Raw genomic sequence first — 19,921 nt, forward strand, 5'->3', positions numbered from 1 at the left:
CCCTTATCACATGAGCAGACAAGTTGTTTTCTCTCTCTCCCTCATGAGCTCTTTAAAAGCAGGAAACACATCTCATTTAGCTTTGAATATCCAGCCCCAACTACTGCCTGGCTCTGTTCTTGTGAAGGCGAATGACTGATCTTTGCTAAATGCCAGTGCCAGGCCCTGAGGGAGGCCCACGGTGGGGTGGCTGACTCGAGGCAGTTGAGATCTGATTCTTTGCAATGAGACAGACCTGGGTTCAAACCCCTGCTCTTCGACTTTGTAGCTGTGGAGCTCAGAAGCAAGTGAATGGTCCTCTCTGACCTTCATTTTCCTCAACTGTAAAGTGGTTAAGAGAAAAAAAAAAAAACCTAATAGAGCCACATGGAGGACTGAATGAGATAATTACTGCGTGTAAAGGGCGTAGTACAATCCTGGGGCGCCCATTAAAGCACTTTGTAAGTGGTAGCTGGGTATGTCAGTTATCCATAAGGTAGAAGGACTAAAGGAGAAAGGGAATGAAGAAGGAAAGGTGATTTGAAGGTTAAGAGCCCATGTAATTCACAGAATAGGGTGCTATTAAGGAAAATAGGAAGGGGATTGAAGAGAAGCGTTTTCAGAAGGGAGAGGTAATTTATTCCGCCTGGGCCGGGCTGAGCTTAAAGTAATGAGAAATTAAGGGGGGCTGCTGGGGTATTGAAGGGGTGTTGATGGGCTGTTGAGGGCTGAAGTTAAGGAAGAAAGTTGTTGGAACTGAAGCCTGGATCTGAGGAGAGAAGTGAAAGTTAACACTGTGACTTTTGAGGACATTGTAGATACAGGTTAGAGTTAAAATCCTGGAGGAAATCGAAGTGCCTGGGGAGAGGATAGTAGAGTAGTAGAGGTCAGACCCTGGTAAATGCCTCCACGCCCGGGGCCTGAGGGGCAGGGAGCTGAGACCAGTGAAGAGGAGGAGGAACAGAGATGTTGTAAATCCCGTTTTCCCCTAATAGTTTTGAAATCACCCTGCAATGTGAATCTGAGGTCCGCACTTCAGATAGAGTCACAATGTTGAACAAACACCTTGTCCCTCTGAAGGGGGCTGTTAATGTTCTCTGTTCCGGCATCTTCCAGATCGCTAGTTCCGGGGCGAGTGTGCAGTGCACCGTGTGCAGTGCCCTACTGTGGAGTGTGCAATGCCACTTGACCCTCGTCCCTACTAGTAGTGCATCCTAAAGAAGTGGGTGCATTTCCAGTGAAGGTTTTTATCTGCTCCCTTTGCAGGATCTGGAGTGAGGGGCCCTTCATTGTGGTTATCTAGCTGATGGAGTAGAAAACAAAATTCTCCCCACCCAGAACCAGACCAGAGCAGGAATTGGTGTACCTTACATGGCCATCAGACATTTATCTCAAAAATGTCATTTACGGGAAGCAGTAGACTGACCCTTTGGTGAAAGGATCTCATGCTAATTCATTGTTTTCAACAAACACTTTCTTTGCACCTAATATGTGCCTGGAACTGTTCAGGGCACCGGAGATCAGCAATGAACAAAAACAGACAAAACCTGTCCTCGTGGGGCTTGCATTCCTGAGTGGGCAGGTCAAATTAACATTAGATGCTAAAAAGTGCCATGGAGAAAAATTAAGCAGGGAAAGACAAGCGGATGTTGAAGAGATAATGGTTGTGATTTTCAATTGTTGGGGGAGGGGGGTCAAAAAGATGACCGAGGTACTAACTTTTGAGTGACCACCCGAGGGTTCTAGGGACAAGGTTCCAGGCAGAGGAGGATAGTGGCAATGAGTGTGGATGGGGAGCCGTGAGCACATGAGCCTCTTGGGCCACAGCCCTAGTGGGATGACAGCCCTGGGGTGGTTTGGGCAGGAGGGCAATGTGGACCGAGCTCTCACCAGCTGCTGGGCCCTGGGCTAGACCCCCCCCCCCCCATCCACTCACAGCAGTCACGAACTCGGATGTTTAGACAGCCACAGAAAAATGAGCTGGGAACATTCTAAATAGATTTCTTCTTTCAACATTTATTCCATGTGAGAATAGTTTGGGTTATGTAGATCCTTTGACTTCATTCTTTCTGTCAAACACATGTGTGTGTATGTGCATACACACGCGTGCTCACTCACACTCCCATTCATATGCGTTAACTCAGAACTGACCATTGTGTATTTCAGAAAGATGACTTTTCATAAAATCACCTAACATCATTCAGTTTACCTAGCTGCAAACTGGGGATAAGGCTAGCGCCCAGGCAGAGGACCTGTCACAGCGCCGAAAGCACAGTGGATGCTCAGCACACGTCTCCTTTCCCTACCCTTCCTCTGCCAAGGTTCTTGCCAATTAAATAACCATTTGTTTCTTTTCACCTCCGTGCTTGACTTTGTAGTTTTAGATCATTATGCCAATGAATATATTGTGTTTGGATGACTTCAGTTGACCTAACTTTACTGTCTCTTTGACCGTGAAATGAATTTATTAATGTCCACAAGATAAATCTATTCTCTCCTTGTTTAAATAGAAGGTAAAACATTTTACAAATGGCACCAAAAAGGAACATACCCACCGTAACAGAAAAGCAGAACCCGTGTAAATATGTCATTCTTGCTCATGAGAAAAATAGAAATATATTTAGGGTATCATGATGATACACTACACGTTTTTCTTTGTCGGGATAGAATAGCACAGCCAAAAAGAGGTGTACTGATATTTTCCACAGCAGTGCTAAGCTTTAAAAAAAATATTGAAGGCCTAAAACTCACATATAAATACCAAATTACTAAAAGCAAGAGCAGTTAAGTGTTTAATGTCAACAGAAGCACATTATCTAATGAGCTGTTTTCAGAAGTTAATAATGTGATTAATCACCGATTGATAAAACTGGGGAAAAGAAGTTCTTTTTTGCTAATAGCACGCCAGGTCAACATGCTGCCCAATGGGAGGCAGATCTCGGCCAACAAGGTTGCCTCTGTGGTCAGGGCAGCTGCAGTCTGAGAGGCAGACGGGCTGGCTCCCAGGAAGGTTCTCACCATGTGGCCCTTCCCAGTGGGGTCCTTAGATTCCAGCGTCTGGTCCTCAGCTTTGCCAGTCTAGAGCCCCCAGCGTTCAGCAGGATCAGGAGGACCAACTCATGCTAACCAGACTTACCAAGATATTGATATATAAACCAAATTGACAGTATATTAATTTAAAATATGGACCAGAACTACTAAGGGGATAGTACTTCTTGTTGTCACTGCCCATTACTCTATTCTATAGGAAAATCTGTATGAGGAACCAAATTGCAATTGGGGTAGTGGTAGTTCATTTATATATTAATTCAACTTTTAATTGACCACCTACTATGTGCAAGGCTCTATTCTAGGCCCTGTAGATACAAGCAGTGAACAAGAGATAAAAATTCCGTGCCCTCTTAGAGTGTACATTCTAATAGAGGGGCAGAGGGTGACAGATGACATGTGAATCATGTCAGATAGTGATACGACGTGCTTCAGAGCCTGGCCACTCCAAGTGTGGCCTGGGTGCTTGCTGCATGGGCGCCACCTGGCCGCTTGTTAGAGAGGCAGAATGTCAGGCCCCGCCACCACTCCCATGAATCAGAACCCATATTTAAATGAGATTCCCAGGTGATTGATGTGCCCATTAAATTTTCAGAAGCACCACTTTAGAGAACAATTAAGTAGGATGAGGGGGATGGAGAGTGCCTGGGGCAGGGACTGTTTTATTTTTTTAAGTGAGAGAAGGGGAGATGGAGAGATAGATTCCTGTGTGTGCCCCGACTTGGATCCACCTGGCAACCCTTGCCTGGGGCTGATGCTCAAATCAACGGAGCTAGCCTCAGCACCTGGACTGACACTTGGACCAATCAAGCCACTGGCTGTGAGAAGCGGAGAAAGGGGAAGAGGAGCAGATGGTTGCTTCTCATGAGTGCACTGACCAGGAATTGAACTTGGGGCGTCTGCATGCTGGGCCATCACTCTATCCACTGAGCCAACCAGCCAGAGTTGGGATTGTTATTTTATATAGAGCACAGAAAAGGCCTCACAGATAGGATGATGCTTGTTCAGAGTCCCAAAGAGTCAACACTGATGAAAAAGTTATTGGCCTGAGAAATTGGTAGGAAAGCTATGTGGATGTCTAGGTAAAGAAGGTTCAGTGCAGGCCCTGGCTGGTTGGCTCAGTGGTAGAGCGTCGGCCTGGCATGCGGAAGTCCCGGGTTCGATTCCCGGCCGGGGCACACAGGAGAAGCGCCCATCTGCTTCTCCACCCCTCCCCCTCTCCTTCCTCTCTGACTCTCTCTACCCCTCCCACAGCCAAGGATCCATTGGAACAAAGTTGGCCGGGGTGCTGAAGATGGCTCCATGGCCTCTGCCTCAGGCGCTAGAGTGGCTCTGGTTGCAACAGAGTGACGCCCCCAATGGGCAGAGCTTCGCCCCCTGGTGGGCATCCCGAGTGGATCCTGGTCAGGCCAGGCGCATATGGGAGTCTATCTGACTGCCTCCCCGTTTCCAGCTTCAGAAAAATACCAAAAAAATAAAAAAAGAAGAAGGTTCAGTGCAAAGGCTCTGAGACAAGAGCATGTCCAGCACACTGAGGAACAGGAGATCAGTTGTCAAGAACAGAGTGAGTTAAAGGAAAAGCAGTGGGCGATAGGCCAGACTGGGGTGGTTGGAGGGCAGATCACTTCGGGTCTCATAGAAATTATAAGGACTCTCTGGCTCTTACTCTGAGTGGGGTGGGAGCCTCTAGAGCCATGACTGCGAACCTTTTTATAAAAACCGCCCACTTTTGCAGTGCTGGTCAACCTGGTCCCTTCCGCCCACTAGTGGGCGTTCCAGCTTTTATGGTGGGTGGTAGCGGAGCAACCAAAAGGCATCACGATTGGCCCACCGTGAAAGCTGGAACACCCACTATTGGGCAGGAGGGACCAGGTTGACCAGCACTGCAAAAGTGGGCGGTTTTTATAAAAAGGTTCGCCATCACGGCTCTATAGAGGGTTTTGAACAGAAGACTGTTGTGATCTCAGTTTTTAAAGTATCATTCCAGCACTGTGTTACAAATAGACCACAGGGGACAAGTTGTAAGGTAGGAGGACGTTGAGTAATTCAGGGAAGAGACGCTGGTAGTGTGGACCACCATGAAAGCAGCAGTGATGGAAAGAAGTGGACAGATCCTGGATATATTTTGAAGGCGGAGAAGACAGGGTTTGTTGATGAATAGTGTGTTGAGTGAAGGTAAAAGAGAAAAGTCAACACCAACGACATAGTTATTGGCCTGAGAAACTAGAATGAAGACATTGCCATTTATTTGAATGGAGAATATCACAGAAAGGACAGGTTTTTGGGGGAAATTAAGAGTGGGTTCTGGACATATTAAATTGAGATCTCTTAAGTATCTGATTGGAGAGTTGAACTAGGAGTTGTACGTAGGAATCTAGAGTTCAGGGTAGAGGTTGGAGATATATAAATGAGCACCATCAGAACACAGGTGGCATTTAAAGCCATGAGTCTATGAGATCATCTAGGGCAGGGGTCTCAAACTCAACTCAGCATGTGGGCCACAGAGCAAGATCACAGCCGTTCAGCGGGCCGCACTAGGTCTACAAAAGGCAACTGTTACGCAACACTTCTCTCACTGCAGTTGAAAACAAAAAAAAATCAGTACAATAAGCACAATCGTACATGCAGTTTACTCAATGTCACAAAACGACCAGAAACTGTAGTTCGCATCACAACTGCTGTTAACTAAGCTAATATCTAGCTAGGATGCTAGAGAAATGAAAAATACAAGTAGGCCCCTAGGCTTACTTAATTTTATCCAAAATATTTTGAACTTCGTGGATTAGTCTGCAGGCCGCACAAAATTGTTTGGCGGGCAGCATGCGGCCCGCGGGCCGCGAGTTTGAGACCCCTGATCTAGGGGGTGTGTGAGAAGAGAACTTGGGTGGTCCTAATGGACAGGGTCACCGAACTTGGGTGGTACTAATGAGCAGGGTCACCAGACCAAGACAATGAGTTGCAGCAATCTTGTCCACCAGGACAGCCCCGCCGTCTGTCCCAGGCAGGGCACATCACCCAGTGGGACCCGCGCTTGCCTGGCCTTTGCTTCTCTGCTCTAGATTGTTTGCAGACCCCGCTCCCTTCCAGTAACGCCTTCATATAGACAGTTGTTTTGATTACTATTTTCTTTATTTTGGTTCTAAGAACATATTGGTTCTTTTGATTGAACTGAAGTGTTTTGCAGGCTTCCTCACCACTGATCAGGGGAAACACTCTCATCTCATGGTTTGGGGACTTTTTTTTTTTTACACTTTTCTAATCCAACTTATTAAAAATTTGAAAGACTTGTATGGTGAGCTCCCATGTTCCTACTACCTAGATTTCACAATGAGTATTTTGTTATATTTGTATTATCAAGTATCTGTTCATCTATCTATCCCTCCGTTCATCCATTAGTCTGTCTTAATTTTGATGCATTTCAAGGTTGCAGACATCTGTAGACTTCAGCCCTAAACACGTCAGCACACATATCATTGCCTGAAGTACAATATTTGTTTATGATGTTTTTAGGTAAAACTTACTTTACAATAAAGTGCACAGATCCTACGTATCTCATCAGATGAGTTTTGACAAATGTATACACCTGTGTAATGTCAGCCCCGATGATGCTGTAGAGTGTGAGCACCCCCCTGTTGCCCGTTGCTGATTAACTAATTCCAGCCTCACCCCCTGGAGGCACCTCCTGTTCTAACAGCACATTCTTCCTACTGACATTGGCTTCCATGACTCTTTTCTTCGCTCTGGCCCCGAGAACAGCCCGATCCTTTTGGTTAGACTGTGGTGTTTCCAAGCTTCCCCAACCAGCCACTTGGAGAGGTGGGAAGGAGGTCTCCAATTTTACGAGCACCTACCAAAGCACCACCTGTGTCTTGTCTCACTGATGCCTTGCAAAGTGATTGTCCCATTTTACAGATGAGGAAACTGAGACTCAGAGACCTTGAATCATTTGCCCAAAGCCAGAGCCTCTCTGATCCCAAATGCTCTTAACCATCTCATGACTTGAGACTGGGGGCGGGGGGTGGATTTCTCTCCAGTGGCCATCCCCTTCCCAGTGCTCCTTCTCATATGCTTCCCACCGCCTCTTTCCTGCAGCCGTGGTGAAGAACCCACCCAACAACCTGTGGATCATCGCCGCAGTGCTGGCGCCCATCGCCGTGGTCACGGTCATCATCATCATCATCACCGCTGTGCTCTGCCGGAAGAACAAGAACGACTTCAAGCCAGACACCGTGATGAACCTGCCTCAGAGAGCAAAGGTGCGCAGTGGAAGCGGGCAGAGGGGAGCAGGACCCGCCTGCAGGGGCCCCGCCGGCTTCGTCTCTCTTGGCTTTTGAGACATTGCAGGTGCCTTCAGAAACAGCCTACAGGCCTCATTTTGAAGGAGACCCTTTATTTACTGATTTATGTGTTTGAATGTTTAAGAAATTATGGTAAAATACACATAACAAAATTTACCATTTTAACCATTTTTAAGTGTACACTTCAGTGTAATTAAGTATAATCACTGTGTTGTACAGCCTTTATTTTTATAATGAGGACAAGAGAGCTAAAGCTTGTCTCATGTTCAATCTTTGCCATTTGTTGCTTCTAAGTGCTTTGCATACAGCAACTCAATCCTCGCAGCAGCCCTTTGAGGAAGGGCCCTTATTTTACAGATGAAAAAACTGAGGCACAGAAAACTAGATAGACCTAAAGGGGGCCCTTAATCTAATATGACACCTTCTTTTACAGAGAAGTGACTTCAAGATCGCACAGTTAGTAAGTAGCAGAACTGATGGTTGAATTGGGTCTCTTAGCTCATAACTCATTAGACCCTCAAAATTGTCTTTACTTATCCTCAAAGGCTGGCATGATGGGCGGGCTACAGAGCCTTGGCCAGTGAGCCGTCCACCCCCAGTGGCTCCCCTGGAGCCTGGCCAGGCGCCCCATCCACCCTCGACAGCCTCCGCGCATCTGCTCTGGCTGCCTCTGGGGACTGGGAGGGCGGTGGATTGAGGATACTGGTCACGTAGCTCCCTCCACGATATTCCACAGGGAAATACAATAATAACCTGTGATCCCCGATGTGTAAACAATATCTTACCATTTGCTGGCTCTTCTAGGGCTGTCTCCTCATTTGCTCATCACAGCAGCCCTGTGAGGTCGGTTGTAGTCAGGGCAGGTTTTATTATCTTATTACTAGGAAACTTCAAGGAGAGAGAGATTGCAGGACTGTCCACAGTCACATGAATCTCAGCAGAGGGGTGATTGGGGCCCCTGTCTGAGTCTTTGGGCTCTTTCTATTGTACTTTCTTTTCCTCTCTGAACCCTGAGCTTTGGCAGCTGGGATCCTCTTCCCGCTCTGAACTTCTGAGCTCTGCCCATCCGTGCAGGAGTGAAGCAGGGAACGGAATTTCATGTCCACAGGAATGCGTGTCAGGGAGATCATTCTTGCTGGGAGTCACGCAGGCCTCATTCTTTCTGGGCGATCACCCCTCGCTTCAGCAAGAGAAATCAAACGAACTTTATTGTTTATTAAACCAATCCACCTATTGAGACGCTGCAACCTGATTAGACACTGTCTACTGACGAGCCAAACCCCGAAGAATGTTGTTCTGTTTCTGTTGACACCAAGCCACCAGCTTCCCAGACGCATCGCCGTGTTGGTAATTACCCAAGCAGTGGAATATGAAACCGTTCCAAGTAGGGGTATTTCATTTCCATCTGAGCTTACTCACAACCTGAGCCTTTCAGACAGAGCAGTAATCAGCAGAATCTAATTGCAGCCTAGTTCAGCAATGCAAAACATGCCATATTGAGGCCATAAATGCCATGTTTGTGTTATAGATTAAGCCAGGATTTTATGAATTTGCCAAGATGAGCTGGCCAGCACATGATTTCAGCCTACCTTCTTGCTTGAAAGTGATCTGAGTCTGAAACAGATCAATGTTCGTGGGTTCTCCTAGCCTTTTCCTATGTTCCTGCCCAGTGCGCTGTGCTGCGAGAGAAATCAAGCAAATTTATGTTGCACGAGATGATTGAATTCACTTGGATGTGGTGATGCTGGTTGTTTTCTCCCTCAATGAGGCTCGGCTATGCGCTGTGATTGCCAAAGCCCTTTAATCACGGGAATCCAGCAGGGTGACCCAGCGACACTGCAGTGTTGGCAAGAGGAGAGCCGCCTGCATCACTTCTCACGACCTCTGTGTGTGTGAGCAGAATTCACTGAATGCCAAGGGACGAGGTGGGATGAAAAAGTTAGCCTTCGCCACCAACTGTAGACCAGGAGGATAGCCTCCTAGTCCCCTGAGACCTCGCTGCGTCTGGAGGACGCAGGCTGCGATGCCAGAGGACACCCTGGGGATCCCGGCTGAGACTCGGGAATAGACTTAATGTGCTCAGAGGAGGTGAGTATGGCTGTCCTGGGAGCTGAGGCCAGGACGCGCATGCCTGTACCCTTCTCAGGAGGCAAGGCACCCTTATTGTCAGTTGAGCTTCTGCAGGTAGAATGTTGAGGATACAAGCAGGAGGGCCAGGCCATTAATTACTTCCTTCCTTCCCCGTTCACTTCTCTTTACTCTTCGTCATTGAATTCACAGCCTTTTCCCAGTTGTTCTCTTCATATAGTTGAAGAGAACATGGCTTCCAGGAACAGGCAGCCTTAGGAGACACTAGTTAGGACCATGTCCAGATGCGCATGGAGCTTGGAGGGCCTGCAGTGGTTGGCTCAGAACGGGCCAGTCACCCCCAAAGATGGCCAGCTGTTTCCTCTTTCTCCCATGCTATCTGTATGACCTGTACTTAACCTCTTTGTGCCTCAGTTTTCCCGTCTGTGAAAGGGGGGGTGATAGGTTATTTGTGAGGACCAAGTTCTGTAAATAACTTTGGGCTGTGCTGGGTCTACAATATATATTATATACAAGTTGGCTTTTATTATTGCAATGCTTTCTTCCTAAAATATATGGGTAACCTGTCTACTTTTGAATTAATAGAGATGATTTGATTTGAGAGTTTTACAAAACTCATTGAATAACTATATATACTTTGTGATGGTGCATTAATGGGGTTGGGAGTCACTAGTTGTGTCTAATGGGCAATTAATTAATCTCAGGGAATTTTCAAGTTGGAGGTTGAGCGACCACTACCCTGTCAGTCAGAAGAAGAAGGGACTAGTCTTGAGTCTTCCACCATTTAACTGTGTGACCTTCGGAAGTCACTGAACCTCCTTAAAGCTTTCATGTTTTCACCTGTAAAATGAAGGCTGTGATGTTTGCCCTGCTTACCTCATGGGGCTGCTGTGAGGACAATATGAGGCATCAGTATTTTGCAGGCTCTTAGTACTGAATATATGCAGGGGCTTTTATTAGTAACCTAATAACATTGACTACTTTTTAAACTTGTCACTCCTTAATGTCTTTATTTCTTCTTACCCATCATCAACCCAGTCCCCTGAAGTTTCCAACAGGGAGTTTCAGCCCAACGTGAAGGGTGAGGAGGCAAATCCAGAGAGTTAGTTAGGGGGCGGGGAGAGGGCCAGAATCAGCTCGTCCTCCTCACTAGGTTCTTGGGAAGCCGTCGCTGCCATTGGAGGCCCCCGGTTCCTCACTGACGTGCTGCGAGTCTGCGCACAGAAGCAAGGCCCAGTGCGGTAGGAGCTGCCCCACCACGATGACAGGCTGCAGAAGCAGAGGCGAGGCCGTGGGAAGAGTCGTCAGCAGTGCTTAGATATTCTGGCTGTGGTCGGTCCCACAGACCGGCTGTGTGAGCCTGGGAAGTTGCTTCACCTATCTGAACCTCAGTTTCTTCATCTTGAAAATGGGGAATCATAATAACGTGTACTTCCTTGAACAGTAGTGAGGATGCAATGACAAGTTTATGTAACGTGTTTGATATTGCACGATACCAGTCATATCAAGTGAAGCTGCAACTGTGAGGTCCTGGAGGGGAAGTGGCCAATTATTATTCACCTTTCTGTCTCCAGAACCCAGCACAGTCCCTGGCACAAGCCACTGCTCAGTAACTGTAGTTGGAACAAAATCAAACAGGACGATGGGGCTGGGGGTACTGCAGAAAGGGGGCCGACAGGAGATGAGGCTGGGCGGGTGGGTTCGGCCAGAATGGGAAAGGCCTTCAATGCCTGCTGTAGGGATGAGGTGCCACGAATCATTTCTAATGGCCTGATGTGGTTTAAGGGTGACAACTTCGGATGCTGGTCAAGGGTGGGCCTGCAAAGGAGCAAGGCGGAGTCAGTAAAACAGGGACCGGGAGAGTGAAGGTCAGCTTCTAGAAACATTTCAGTAGAATCCAATTGGTGACCAGTTGGTTGTAGGAAAAGCAGGCAGTCAGTATTCTAGGAACATTATCAGCTCATCCAAAAGCTCCATTCCGTTTCATATAGCCCCAAGGATGGGGAGTGAGACGAATAGACAAACGCTATTTCAGAAACATTCCCAGATCCTGGCGCAGAATGTCGGTGGCTACCACTGGGGTCAGTGTGTGTGTCTCCGAGAAGAGGGAGGGGTGTGCACACTTCCCAGAGGGGCTTTCCCAGGGAACTGGAGGAACTGTCCACAGCAAGACTCTAGACAGCTTAAAATTAGGAAGCTTTTCTGGATTTAGCAATAAAATTCCATTCTGCTCTGAGACAGGGTAGCAAAATATGACCAGTTGGGCCACAGCCCTAGACCATTAAATCTACCTGGAGCCTTCCTGTTATATTTCTCAGCTTAAGTAGCTGCTAAAGGAAGAACTTCTGATTGAACCCAAATGGTGGAGGTTGAGTTCTATCCCTGGATTTTCTTGAAGAGGATCACTGATGTCCATTTCACTTGGACTACGATGTAGCAGCAAGGCAAACAAGATTGACTAATATTAACTGAGCGCTTACTATGTGCCAGGCACTTAGCTAAATACTGGGCTTAAATTTATTTAATCCACACAGCATCCCTTCAAGGATGGTTAAACATCACTTTCACACCCATACACATTTTATTCTGTTTACACTATTATTATCTCCATTTTACCAAAGCTAGTAAGGGACAGAGCCAGGATTTGAACCCAGGCAGTCTGTTTTTTGAGCTATTGCTATTAACTATCCTGTTGTCCTGCCTCAAATCTGTATTGTGCCGCTTTGGGGTATAAAGCAGAGTAGAGACACTTCCAGGAATTGTGTAAATGCGCCTCTTGGTTTTTTATTACCACACTAATACAATAGATGTCTGCTGGGTTTTGCTCACAACTTGAGCAAATTCACTTGAGACTTCAGACATTATACAGTAAAAGCCTTGCTAAGTTCCCAGTAATGAATTATAGGAGAGCCAAGTCGCTTAATGAAGAAGCCTGGATTAAATAGTGATTCCATAAAGTTCATATGGTGGCGTGTTTCTTTCCCTCTGTTGTCAGAGCTGTGATTCTCCTTTAATACTCAAAGGTGATGGGAGTGAAGTGGATATGATTATCTCATGTCTCAGGTGAGAAAACTGAGGTTCAGAGTTCAAGTGACTTGGCAAAGTCACACACCTGTCATTGCACAGGAGTTAAGGGATGACAGACTATTCTAGGACAGAGATACAGGACCTGGTTAACATATCAATTAAGAGTTTCTAATTAGCCATATCCAGAGACTTAATATTAGTGGTCTGAAAAATCCTTGAATGAAGTTTGTTCTCACATACATTATTTGCATCTTGTTTGTACTATTCATTTTATTTTTTTTGAGTAAGTCTTAGCTAGCTATAGAGATTCTGAAGCTAGCTGGAAGTAACACAGAATCTGATTTTGCAGAGACAAATTATGATGGAGATGAGTGAACTCCTGTTGATCAGAAAGCTAAGTATGGTCCCAACGCAGGCACTTTCCTGCTTGTCTTCCCTTAAAGCTGTCGTTAGAGTTACACTTTGACAGAAATATGACTGCAAATCTCTTTCCTCTTTGCAGCCTGTGCAAGGCTTTGATTATGCCAAACAGCACCTAGGCCAGCAAGGGGCGGACGAGGAGGTCATCCCCGTGACCCAGGAGACGGTGGTCCTCCCACTTCCTGTCAGGGATGCCCCTGCCTCGCAGGAACGGGACGTCGCCCAGGACGGGAGCACCATCAAGACGGCCAAGTCCACCGAAACCAGAAAGAGGTAGGCATGGGGCCAACTTCTGCCTCTCCGTGTCAGCAAGAGAAATAATCGATGGTGAGAGGAGCTGAAGCCCTCAAGTTGTTAATTCCACTGTTCTGTTTAAAAATTCCCCTCCGTGCTCACTTTGAATATTTGAAAAGGAGACTGGAGATGAGGAGAATCATAATACCTGCTTCTCGTGAGCCGCCCTGTGTAAGGTTTTACCTTGCAATCAACCATGGCCACGGAGATTTAGTCCTTTACTTTTATTTTAAAAACTTTACCACTGATGTCACACATATTTTAACTTATCGGAAAAGCAGTTGTGTGGTTGTATTTTATCTGGCAGCTTCTCAATGGTTTATGAGTTTTTACTATGAATAGAGCACGTTGATATGCATTGGGAGGTCTATGGAGAGGTTTAAGATTGGTTCCTGAGCCCAATGATCTTGATGGAGAGACAGGGAGATAAAAAGCTGCCATTCACAGCATGACGTGCGGGCACCAGCAGTGGTGTCTGAACAGAGTGCTGGGGAAAGAGAGGCAGGAGAACAGTTCTGGTGAGGGAGGGCGTCCTGGAGGAGGCTGTGTTTTAGGTGGGCCTTGAAGGGTGAGTGCTGTGTCAATAAGTGGGGCGAGAGGAAGGCCTCCAGTCTGAAAGAGTCAGGAGAGATAAGGGACAGCCATGTTCCCTTAACAGTGAGTGTCCCTAGAGCTTAGACCTTACAGGAGCTGGGATGAAACCAGAAGATAGATTAAAATTGTGGAGGGTTTTCACTCCAGGCTAAGGGGTTGGATCTTTATGCTCTAGCCAGTGGGAAGCCACTGAGAGTTCTCTAGGAAGGCAGTATGTCCCACCTGTATTTTAGAAAATGACTCAGATGGTAATGTGGAGGATAGCTGGGAGAGGTCAGGCTAGAGGCCAGGAGACTTATTTGAAGGACTTTGCAGTAGCCTTATAAAGAAGTAATGAAGCCCTGTGGGCTGGCTAAACCAGCTGCTGTTGCCAACCCCCTCATTCCTTGCCTCAAGACCACAGTGACTGGAAAAGCTACATCCTTCCTGCCTCCTTCCCTCTTGCCTTCCCTTCACCTAACGGATGTTTACTAAGGGTTTGCCATTTACTAGGCACTCGGGAGACTGCAGTGAACAAGACAAATTTCTTGCTCTCATGGGGCCTGCTGTCTGGTGGAGAGAGTTAGACAATCAACAAACAGAGAACTAGATATTTAGCTGGTCAAGTGGTGATGAGGATGAAGAAGGAAACCAAAGCCTGATGAAGGAATAGAGAGATGGAGAGGGGCACATGATGCTATTTTGCAGGAAGTCAGGGAAAGCCCCACTAATCGAGTGACGTTTGGGAAAGACCTGGCGGAAATGACGTGTAAGCTTCGTGGCCGTCTAGAGGAAGAGTGCTCTAAGCAGATGGAACAGTATATGCAAATCCCAGAGGCAGCAACTCCTTGCTTAAAGGAGAGCAGGAAGGCCAGAGAGCATGGTGTGAAGCACGGAGGGAGTGTTAGCAGATGAGTCGGAGAAGTTGCCAGACGTTTGATCATGTCAGGCTTCATAGACCAATGTCAGGACTTAGAATTTTGTTGTGAATAAAGATCAGATGTCATTGGAGGGTTTTGAGAGGAACAACGACATAACATGACTAGCAGTTTTAAAGGCTCGCTTTGGCTGCGGTGTGGAAAATAGACCTGTTAGGAGGCTGTTGCAGTGGTCTAGTTGAGAGACGGTGGTGTGAGGCATGAAGGGAGGCTAGAGATATTTGAAGGAAGAGCTGACAAGTTTTGCTGCTAGGTTATCGTGAAGTATGGGAAGAGAGAGAAGTCAAGTTGCCGTTTACTGTGTTGGGGAAGACTGGGGAAGAAGAGTTTGTAGGGGCTGATCAAGAGTTCGGATGTCGAGTCTGAGATGCCCATTAGGCATGCAAGTGGATCTAGAGTTCTGAGGAGAGGTCCAAGGTAGAAATATAAATGTAGCAGTTGTCAGTGTTTAGTTACGGAAAGCTATGAGACTGGATGGGATCACCCAGGAGAGTGTAGATGGAAGAGATCCAAGAACTGACCTCTGGGGCATTGCAGTGATGACAGGCCCAGATGATGAAAAAGATTCAGCAAAGGGAACAAAAAGCTTCAGGAAGAAAGGAAGAACAAAGCAAGCTTGGAATCTGAGAAGCCAAGAGAACAGAGTAGACAGAGGGAAAAGGAAGGATTGTCTGTGTCAAATGCACATGTTTTTGTATTGGAGTCAAGCAGCAGGGCTGTATGTGTTTTTGTGGGGCAGTAGTTAGGCTGAGCTCAGTTGGGTGCTGGTTCTGGTCTGAGGTAGGCGGGGCTGAGCTCAGCTGGGGTCACTCATGCATCTGTAGTCAGGTGGTAGTCAGGCTACTCCTTGTCTGGAGTAACCAGGTAACCAGGGCCCCTTGGCACATGGTCTTTGATCCTCCAGCAGGCTAGCCCTGGCTTTCTTGCAAGGTGGTTACAGGATTCTGAGGACAGCAAAAAAAGCCCCATAGTCTTTGCTGTTGCATATTTGCTACTGCCCTATTGGCCAAAGCAAGTCCAGAGTCAGTGTAGGAGGGAACCACCCAAAGCTTGGTTACAGGGAGGTGTGGACAAATTGGGACCATTGCTGCAGTCATCTACCGCAGCAAGGAGGGCCTACGCAGGGCAGAATGGAAACACAGAGAAACATGCATCTATTCCTGCAATAGATGATTTACCTGAGTAGACTAGTGAATAGTATCACCTGCAATAATTATCCTTATTATGATTTTTGCCAAATACAGTAAAAACATGTTAACAACTATTTATAACCAGTTTAGAGGACAATGAAAAGGAAAAAATAGAATTACTAAAGGGTATTAATTAGTATCACCAGGAAGAATAAAAATCCTTTTTTATCCATTCTAGTTGAGTGGTTTAAGTTGTGTAAAGATTTCTTTAAAAAATTTTTTTTTCAGAACAAAAATGTCTTTTGTTTTAAGAGTTTATTTCAAGCATTTCTTCTTGAATTAACAAGACGTCTACTTCGCTAACAAAATTTAATTGCTTACCCCCAGATTTTTATTAACAAATGTCAGTTTAAGAAACAAATATGGACAAAGAAAACAATACTTAAACTGCTGAGTGATTTCTAAATTTGCTTTACGATATGCAATAAAGATATAATCTTTATTGGTTAATAAAGATATAACCTTAATAAGGTCTGGGTAGATCATTACCAAAGCTATGCGAGAAATTTCACCTCTGTTCAAGTTCAGCTGCCATGGGAGTTTCTGATCAGCTGGGAAATTTCTCAGATGCCAAACGCAAGAGTAGACCTATCATGGTTCTACATTTCTGGCTTCCCCATCTTGCCACATCAGCTTCCTCATTCCTTGAGATCAGTACTGCGTGGCCTTTCAGAGTGGGCCTGTTAGATGGTCCAAAAAGTTGTACAAGTGAAAAATTGGAAAAGCCAATCACTTGGTTGTCATAAAGATATCTCAATATTCAAACATTGTTTTAAAATTGAAGGAAAATGAGCCTTCAACCACTTACAGACAAACAGACTGATACTGTTGGTCCTTTTCCATATATAGGCTCTGGTGATGTTATTTTGTTGGTTTGTGATTAGTGTTAATGGGCGAGGATGGAGAATCAACTATTTGCAATGGGTACTTCAGTGCAGTGATTGGCCATAATTATTCAGCAGTTAATTAGTCTCACCCTGAGCTTGCTCTTCCAGTGTTCACACACACCCATATCCTCAGAATGGAGACTGTTGAGTTCAATATAGCAAAACTATGGCCTTACAGGTGATACCTTTCCCTGCTTTCAAAAACGCTTTTGTTATTGTCGTGTGAGAGGACACACATGCACATACACATCTCACTCTCTGTTTTTGACCAGAAGTTTTGAGTCTTTGACTCCACATAAACCTGTGTGTAAGCTGCTGCAAAGAGTAAAGCAGATAGGACTTTCTCTCCCCAGAAATCTGCTCAATCACACCTTTGCTTGAGGTGAGACAAGGGAAAGCAAGTGCTGTGAAGACCATTAGGTAATCTGGGAACGTGAAATAGATGACAAGAAGCCTTTCTCTACCCTCCCCTCGGGACCTCACTGAAAGCCTCTCTGTCCCAGTAGAGCCAGTCGGAGGAATATATGCCATTAACTCTGAGCTTTGAAAACAATCAAAGGACATGTGTCTTCTCTGTGTATGTGTATTTGTATACCCAACATTCAGCAATCAAATAGCTGTTAGATAAATGAGATATAGTCCCTAAGTTAATGCCTTATCCATATTTTCCCAAACTATATTCTTTATATTACTAGTTTTACACTCCTATTGAGAGGTTTTTATGGTGAAACAGATGTATAGCAAAATAAACTGGGAAATGTTAAATTGAACAAAATGAGATGAGTCTGTGATAGGACCCATCCGAGCCGTTGATGTGCTGCTGTGCGTTAGGAATACCCACAGAAGGTATACAGTAAACATGTCCCAAACTTACACTTGTCCATGGAACTTGGGCCAGGAACATCCACTTGGCCGCAGTGTTCCGCTCTTTGGCAGAGTGTGCCTTGTCCCGTGGCTGTGCGTGGGTATTCCCATTGTCCATGAGTTCTTGGGTGCTCAAGTGCATGGAAGTGTACAGAACTGAGAATTAATAAATTCCCAGAGGAGGAAGAGGGAGGAGGAAGGAGGAGGAAGAAGAGCATCCACTAAGTCAAGTGCTGCATTTTATTCCAGTCCATTTCCATTGTAGGGACTGGATGCCATTGGGTTCTGAATCTGGACAGTTGACAGTAGACGGACAAGGGGTCTGATGAAGCCTCTGGATATCTGCCCCATGGTTGTCTCCCACAGAGGGCCAGGCAGTCAGTCCTTCTGCCCAGCCAGCACACAGGCTGGCATGATCTAAGGCCCAAGGGAGCAGAAGCTCAGCAGGGGCTCTCAAGAGCCCATTTTCCCAGCAGGTTCCAGAGGGCCAGAGTCCAGCCCCTGAGGGAAGGCGAGAAGGCCCTGTGGCTTAGCTGGTCCAACGGCCTGCCTTGGCTGGGCATTGTAGGAGAGACGGTAAGGGAAGGCACTCCGGGTTGTGGGTCAAGTCCCTGTCTACAGAGGAACTCGGGCTTCCGGAGCTGATTTTGCATCCCCCAGTGTTGCCCTGCCCAGAATACTTCACCTCCTTGAGGATCACATTTCTCACTAGCTGAACAAGGCTGACAAACACCAAATCTATGAGTGGTCATAACAATTCAATAACAGTTTTGAAAGCATTCAGCATTGCCCTTGGCCTGTAGTAGGTGCTCCTAATGCGGAGTGCTTGGACAGCATGGGTGGTGGCTTAGTATCTCTATTCCTGCAGCCCTGGTACAAGGCCCTGCTCCGAGCTGGTGCACATAAAGTAGTTCCTGAATGAATGAATGGCTCAGATTGGTAGTTTCAAATGAAAGTGGTTAACAGCACAGTTGAGTGTGTGTGTGTGTGTGTGTGTGTGTGTGTGTGTATGAGAGAGAGAGAGAGAGAGAGAGAGAGAGAGAGAGAGAGAGATAAACTTAATGGTGGAGTGTCTTCATCCTTAGTAGCCCAGGTATATTCTGTAAAGAGGATGGCCAGAGAGAACCACGATTCTTACGTGTCCCTGAAGATGCCATGAGTCAAACACTCGGCAAACCCTCTGAAGTGCTGTGCTTCAATAAGAGGCCATGCTTAAAACTCCATCAGCACCGTTTCCATAGTCACTGGGGGTTAGAGAAAAAGAGATGGGAATGCAGGGCTGTGCCCGCTGGACTTCTCTGCGGAGCTAAGCACCAGTAAATGTCCTTCACAACCAGCTACTTCACCCAAGCTGTCGTATGGGTTTTTTTTTTAATTCCTGAATCATTTCTTCTTTGTGGATAAAACCAGAATGGAGGGCTACAGACATCAACTGTGCAAACAAAATAACCTTGAGAGGAGGCTGCTCTAGTCGAAACTTACCATCTCCCTGTTGCTATGGTTACCTCCAGCAGGTCGCCCAGTGAGAATGGCTCTGTCATCAGCAACGAATCAGGGAAGCCCAGCTCGGGGAGACGCTCACCCCAGAATGTAATGGCACAGCAGAAAGTGACAAAGGAGGAGGCGCGGAAGAGAAATGGTGAGAAGCCTTCTCTGCCAAGCACCACCCCCAAGCTCATCCCACACACACGTGCACATGGCCTGCACACACACACACACCAGTGTGCTTTCACACGCAGTTCTTCTCTCTGTTGTGTCCTACAAAGACCAGGAGTCAGTTTCCTACCTGTCTGTCAGGGTATCTCCTTACCCCAATGAACTTATGCAAGGCCTTTAAAAACCCTATGCAGAATGAACTGACGTTTGCTTAGAGGTTTTTCTAATTCTGGAGTGAATCAACATCTCTAGCACCAGGTCCTCCAGGGCGGCAGGTCTCTGAAACACTGCTTGTCTTGGATTCTCCTCATCTTCTTGACCTGACTCCTCTGATATGTTTCAGGGTTCAGTCTAGGCCAGTGGGTCCTGATAGTGCAGACCCACCTCTCCCAGGAAAAACAGCACAATGATAAATCTGTCATTGTAAACATCAGCCTCTGCTGATGGGATGGGGAGCGAGAACTATTAGTTCATAGTTGCTTCACTTTAGTTGTTCACTGGTTGCCTCTCATATGTGCTTTGACCGGGCAAGCCCAGGGTTTCCAACTGGCAACCTCAGTGTTCCTGGTCGCCGTTATGCCACTGCACCACCATCGGCCAGGCACCACAAACAGATCTTTTCCCTCCTTATAAAGGCTTGGTGTTGGGGTTTGTTGCCA

General features: G+C 46.4%; 1 protein-coding gene across 5 annotated transcripts in view; it reads left to right on the forward strand.

Moving 5' to 3' along the window:
* Positions 1-19,921, forward strand: part of KIAA1549L (KIAA1549 like) — a 289,877-nt gene that overhangs the window by 188,609 nt on the left and 81,347 nt on the right. For 4 of the 5 annotated variants that reach the window (XM_066251226.1, XM_066251228.1, XM_066251229.1 and 1 more), the window contains 3 exons: positions 7,120-7,283; positions 12,943-13,133; positions 19,118-19,245. In XM_066251226.1, coding sequence (XP_066107323.1) covers positions 7,120-7,283; positions 12,943-13,133; positions 19,118-19,245 — 483 coding nt within the window. The remainder of the gene's footprint in view (positions 1-7,119; positions 7,284-12,942; positions 13,134-19,117; positions 19,246-19,921) is intronic. The other variant, XM_066251227.1, reaches the window with a different exon arrangement.

This window comes from Saccopteryx bilineata, chromosome 1 (genome assembly GCF_036850765.1).
Source record: "Saccopteryx bilineata isolate mSacBil1 chromosome 1, mSacBil1_pri_phased_curated, whole genome shotgun sequence".
Lineage (NCBI taxonomy): Eukaryota > Metazoa > Chordata > Mammalia > Chiroptera > Emballonuridae > Saccopteryx > Saccopteryx bilineata.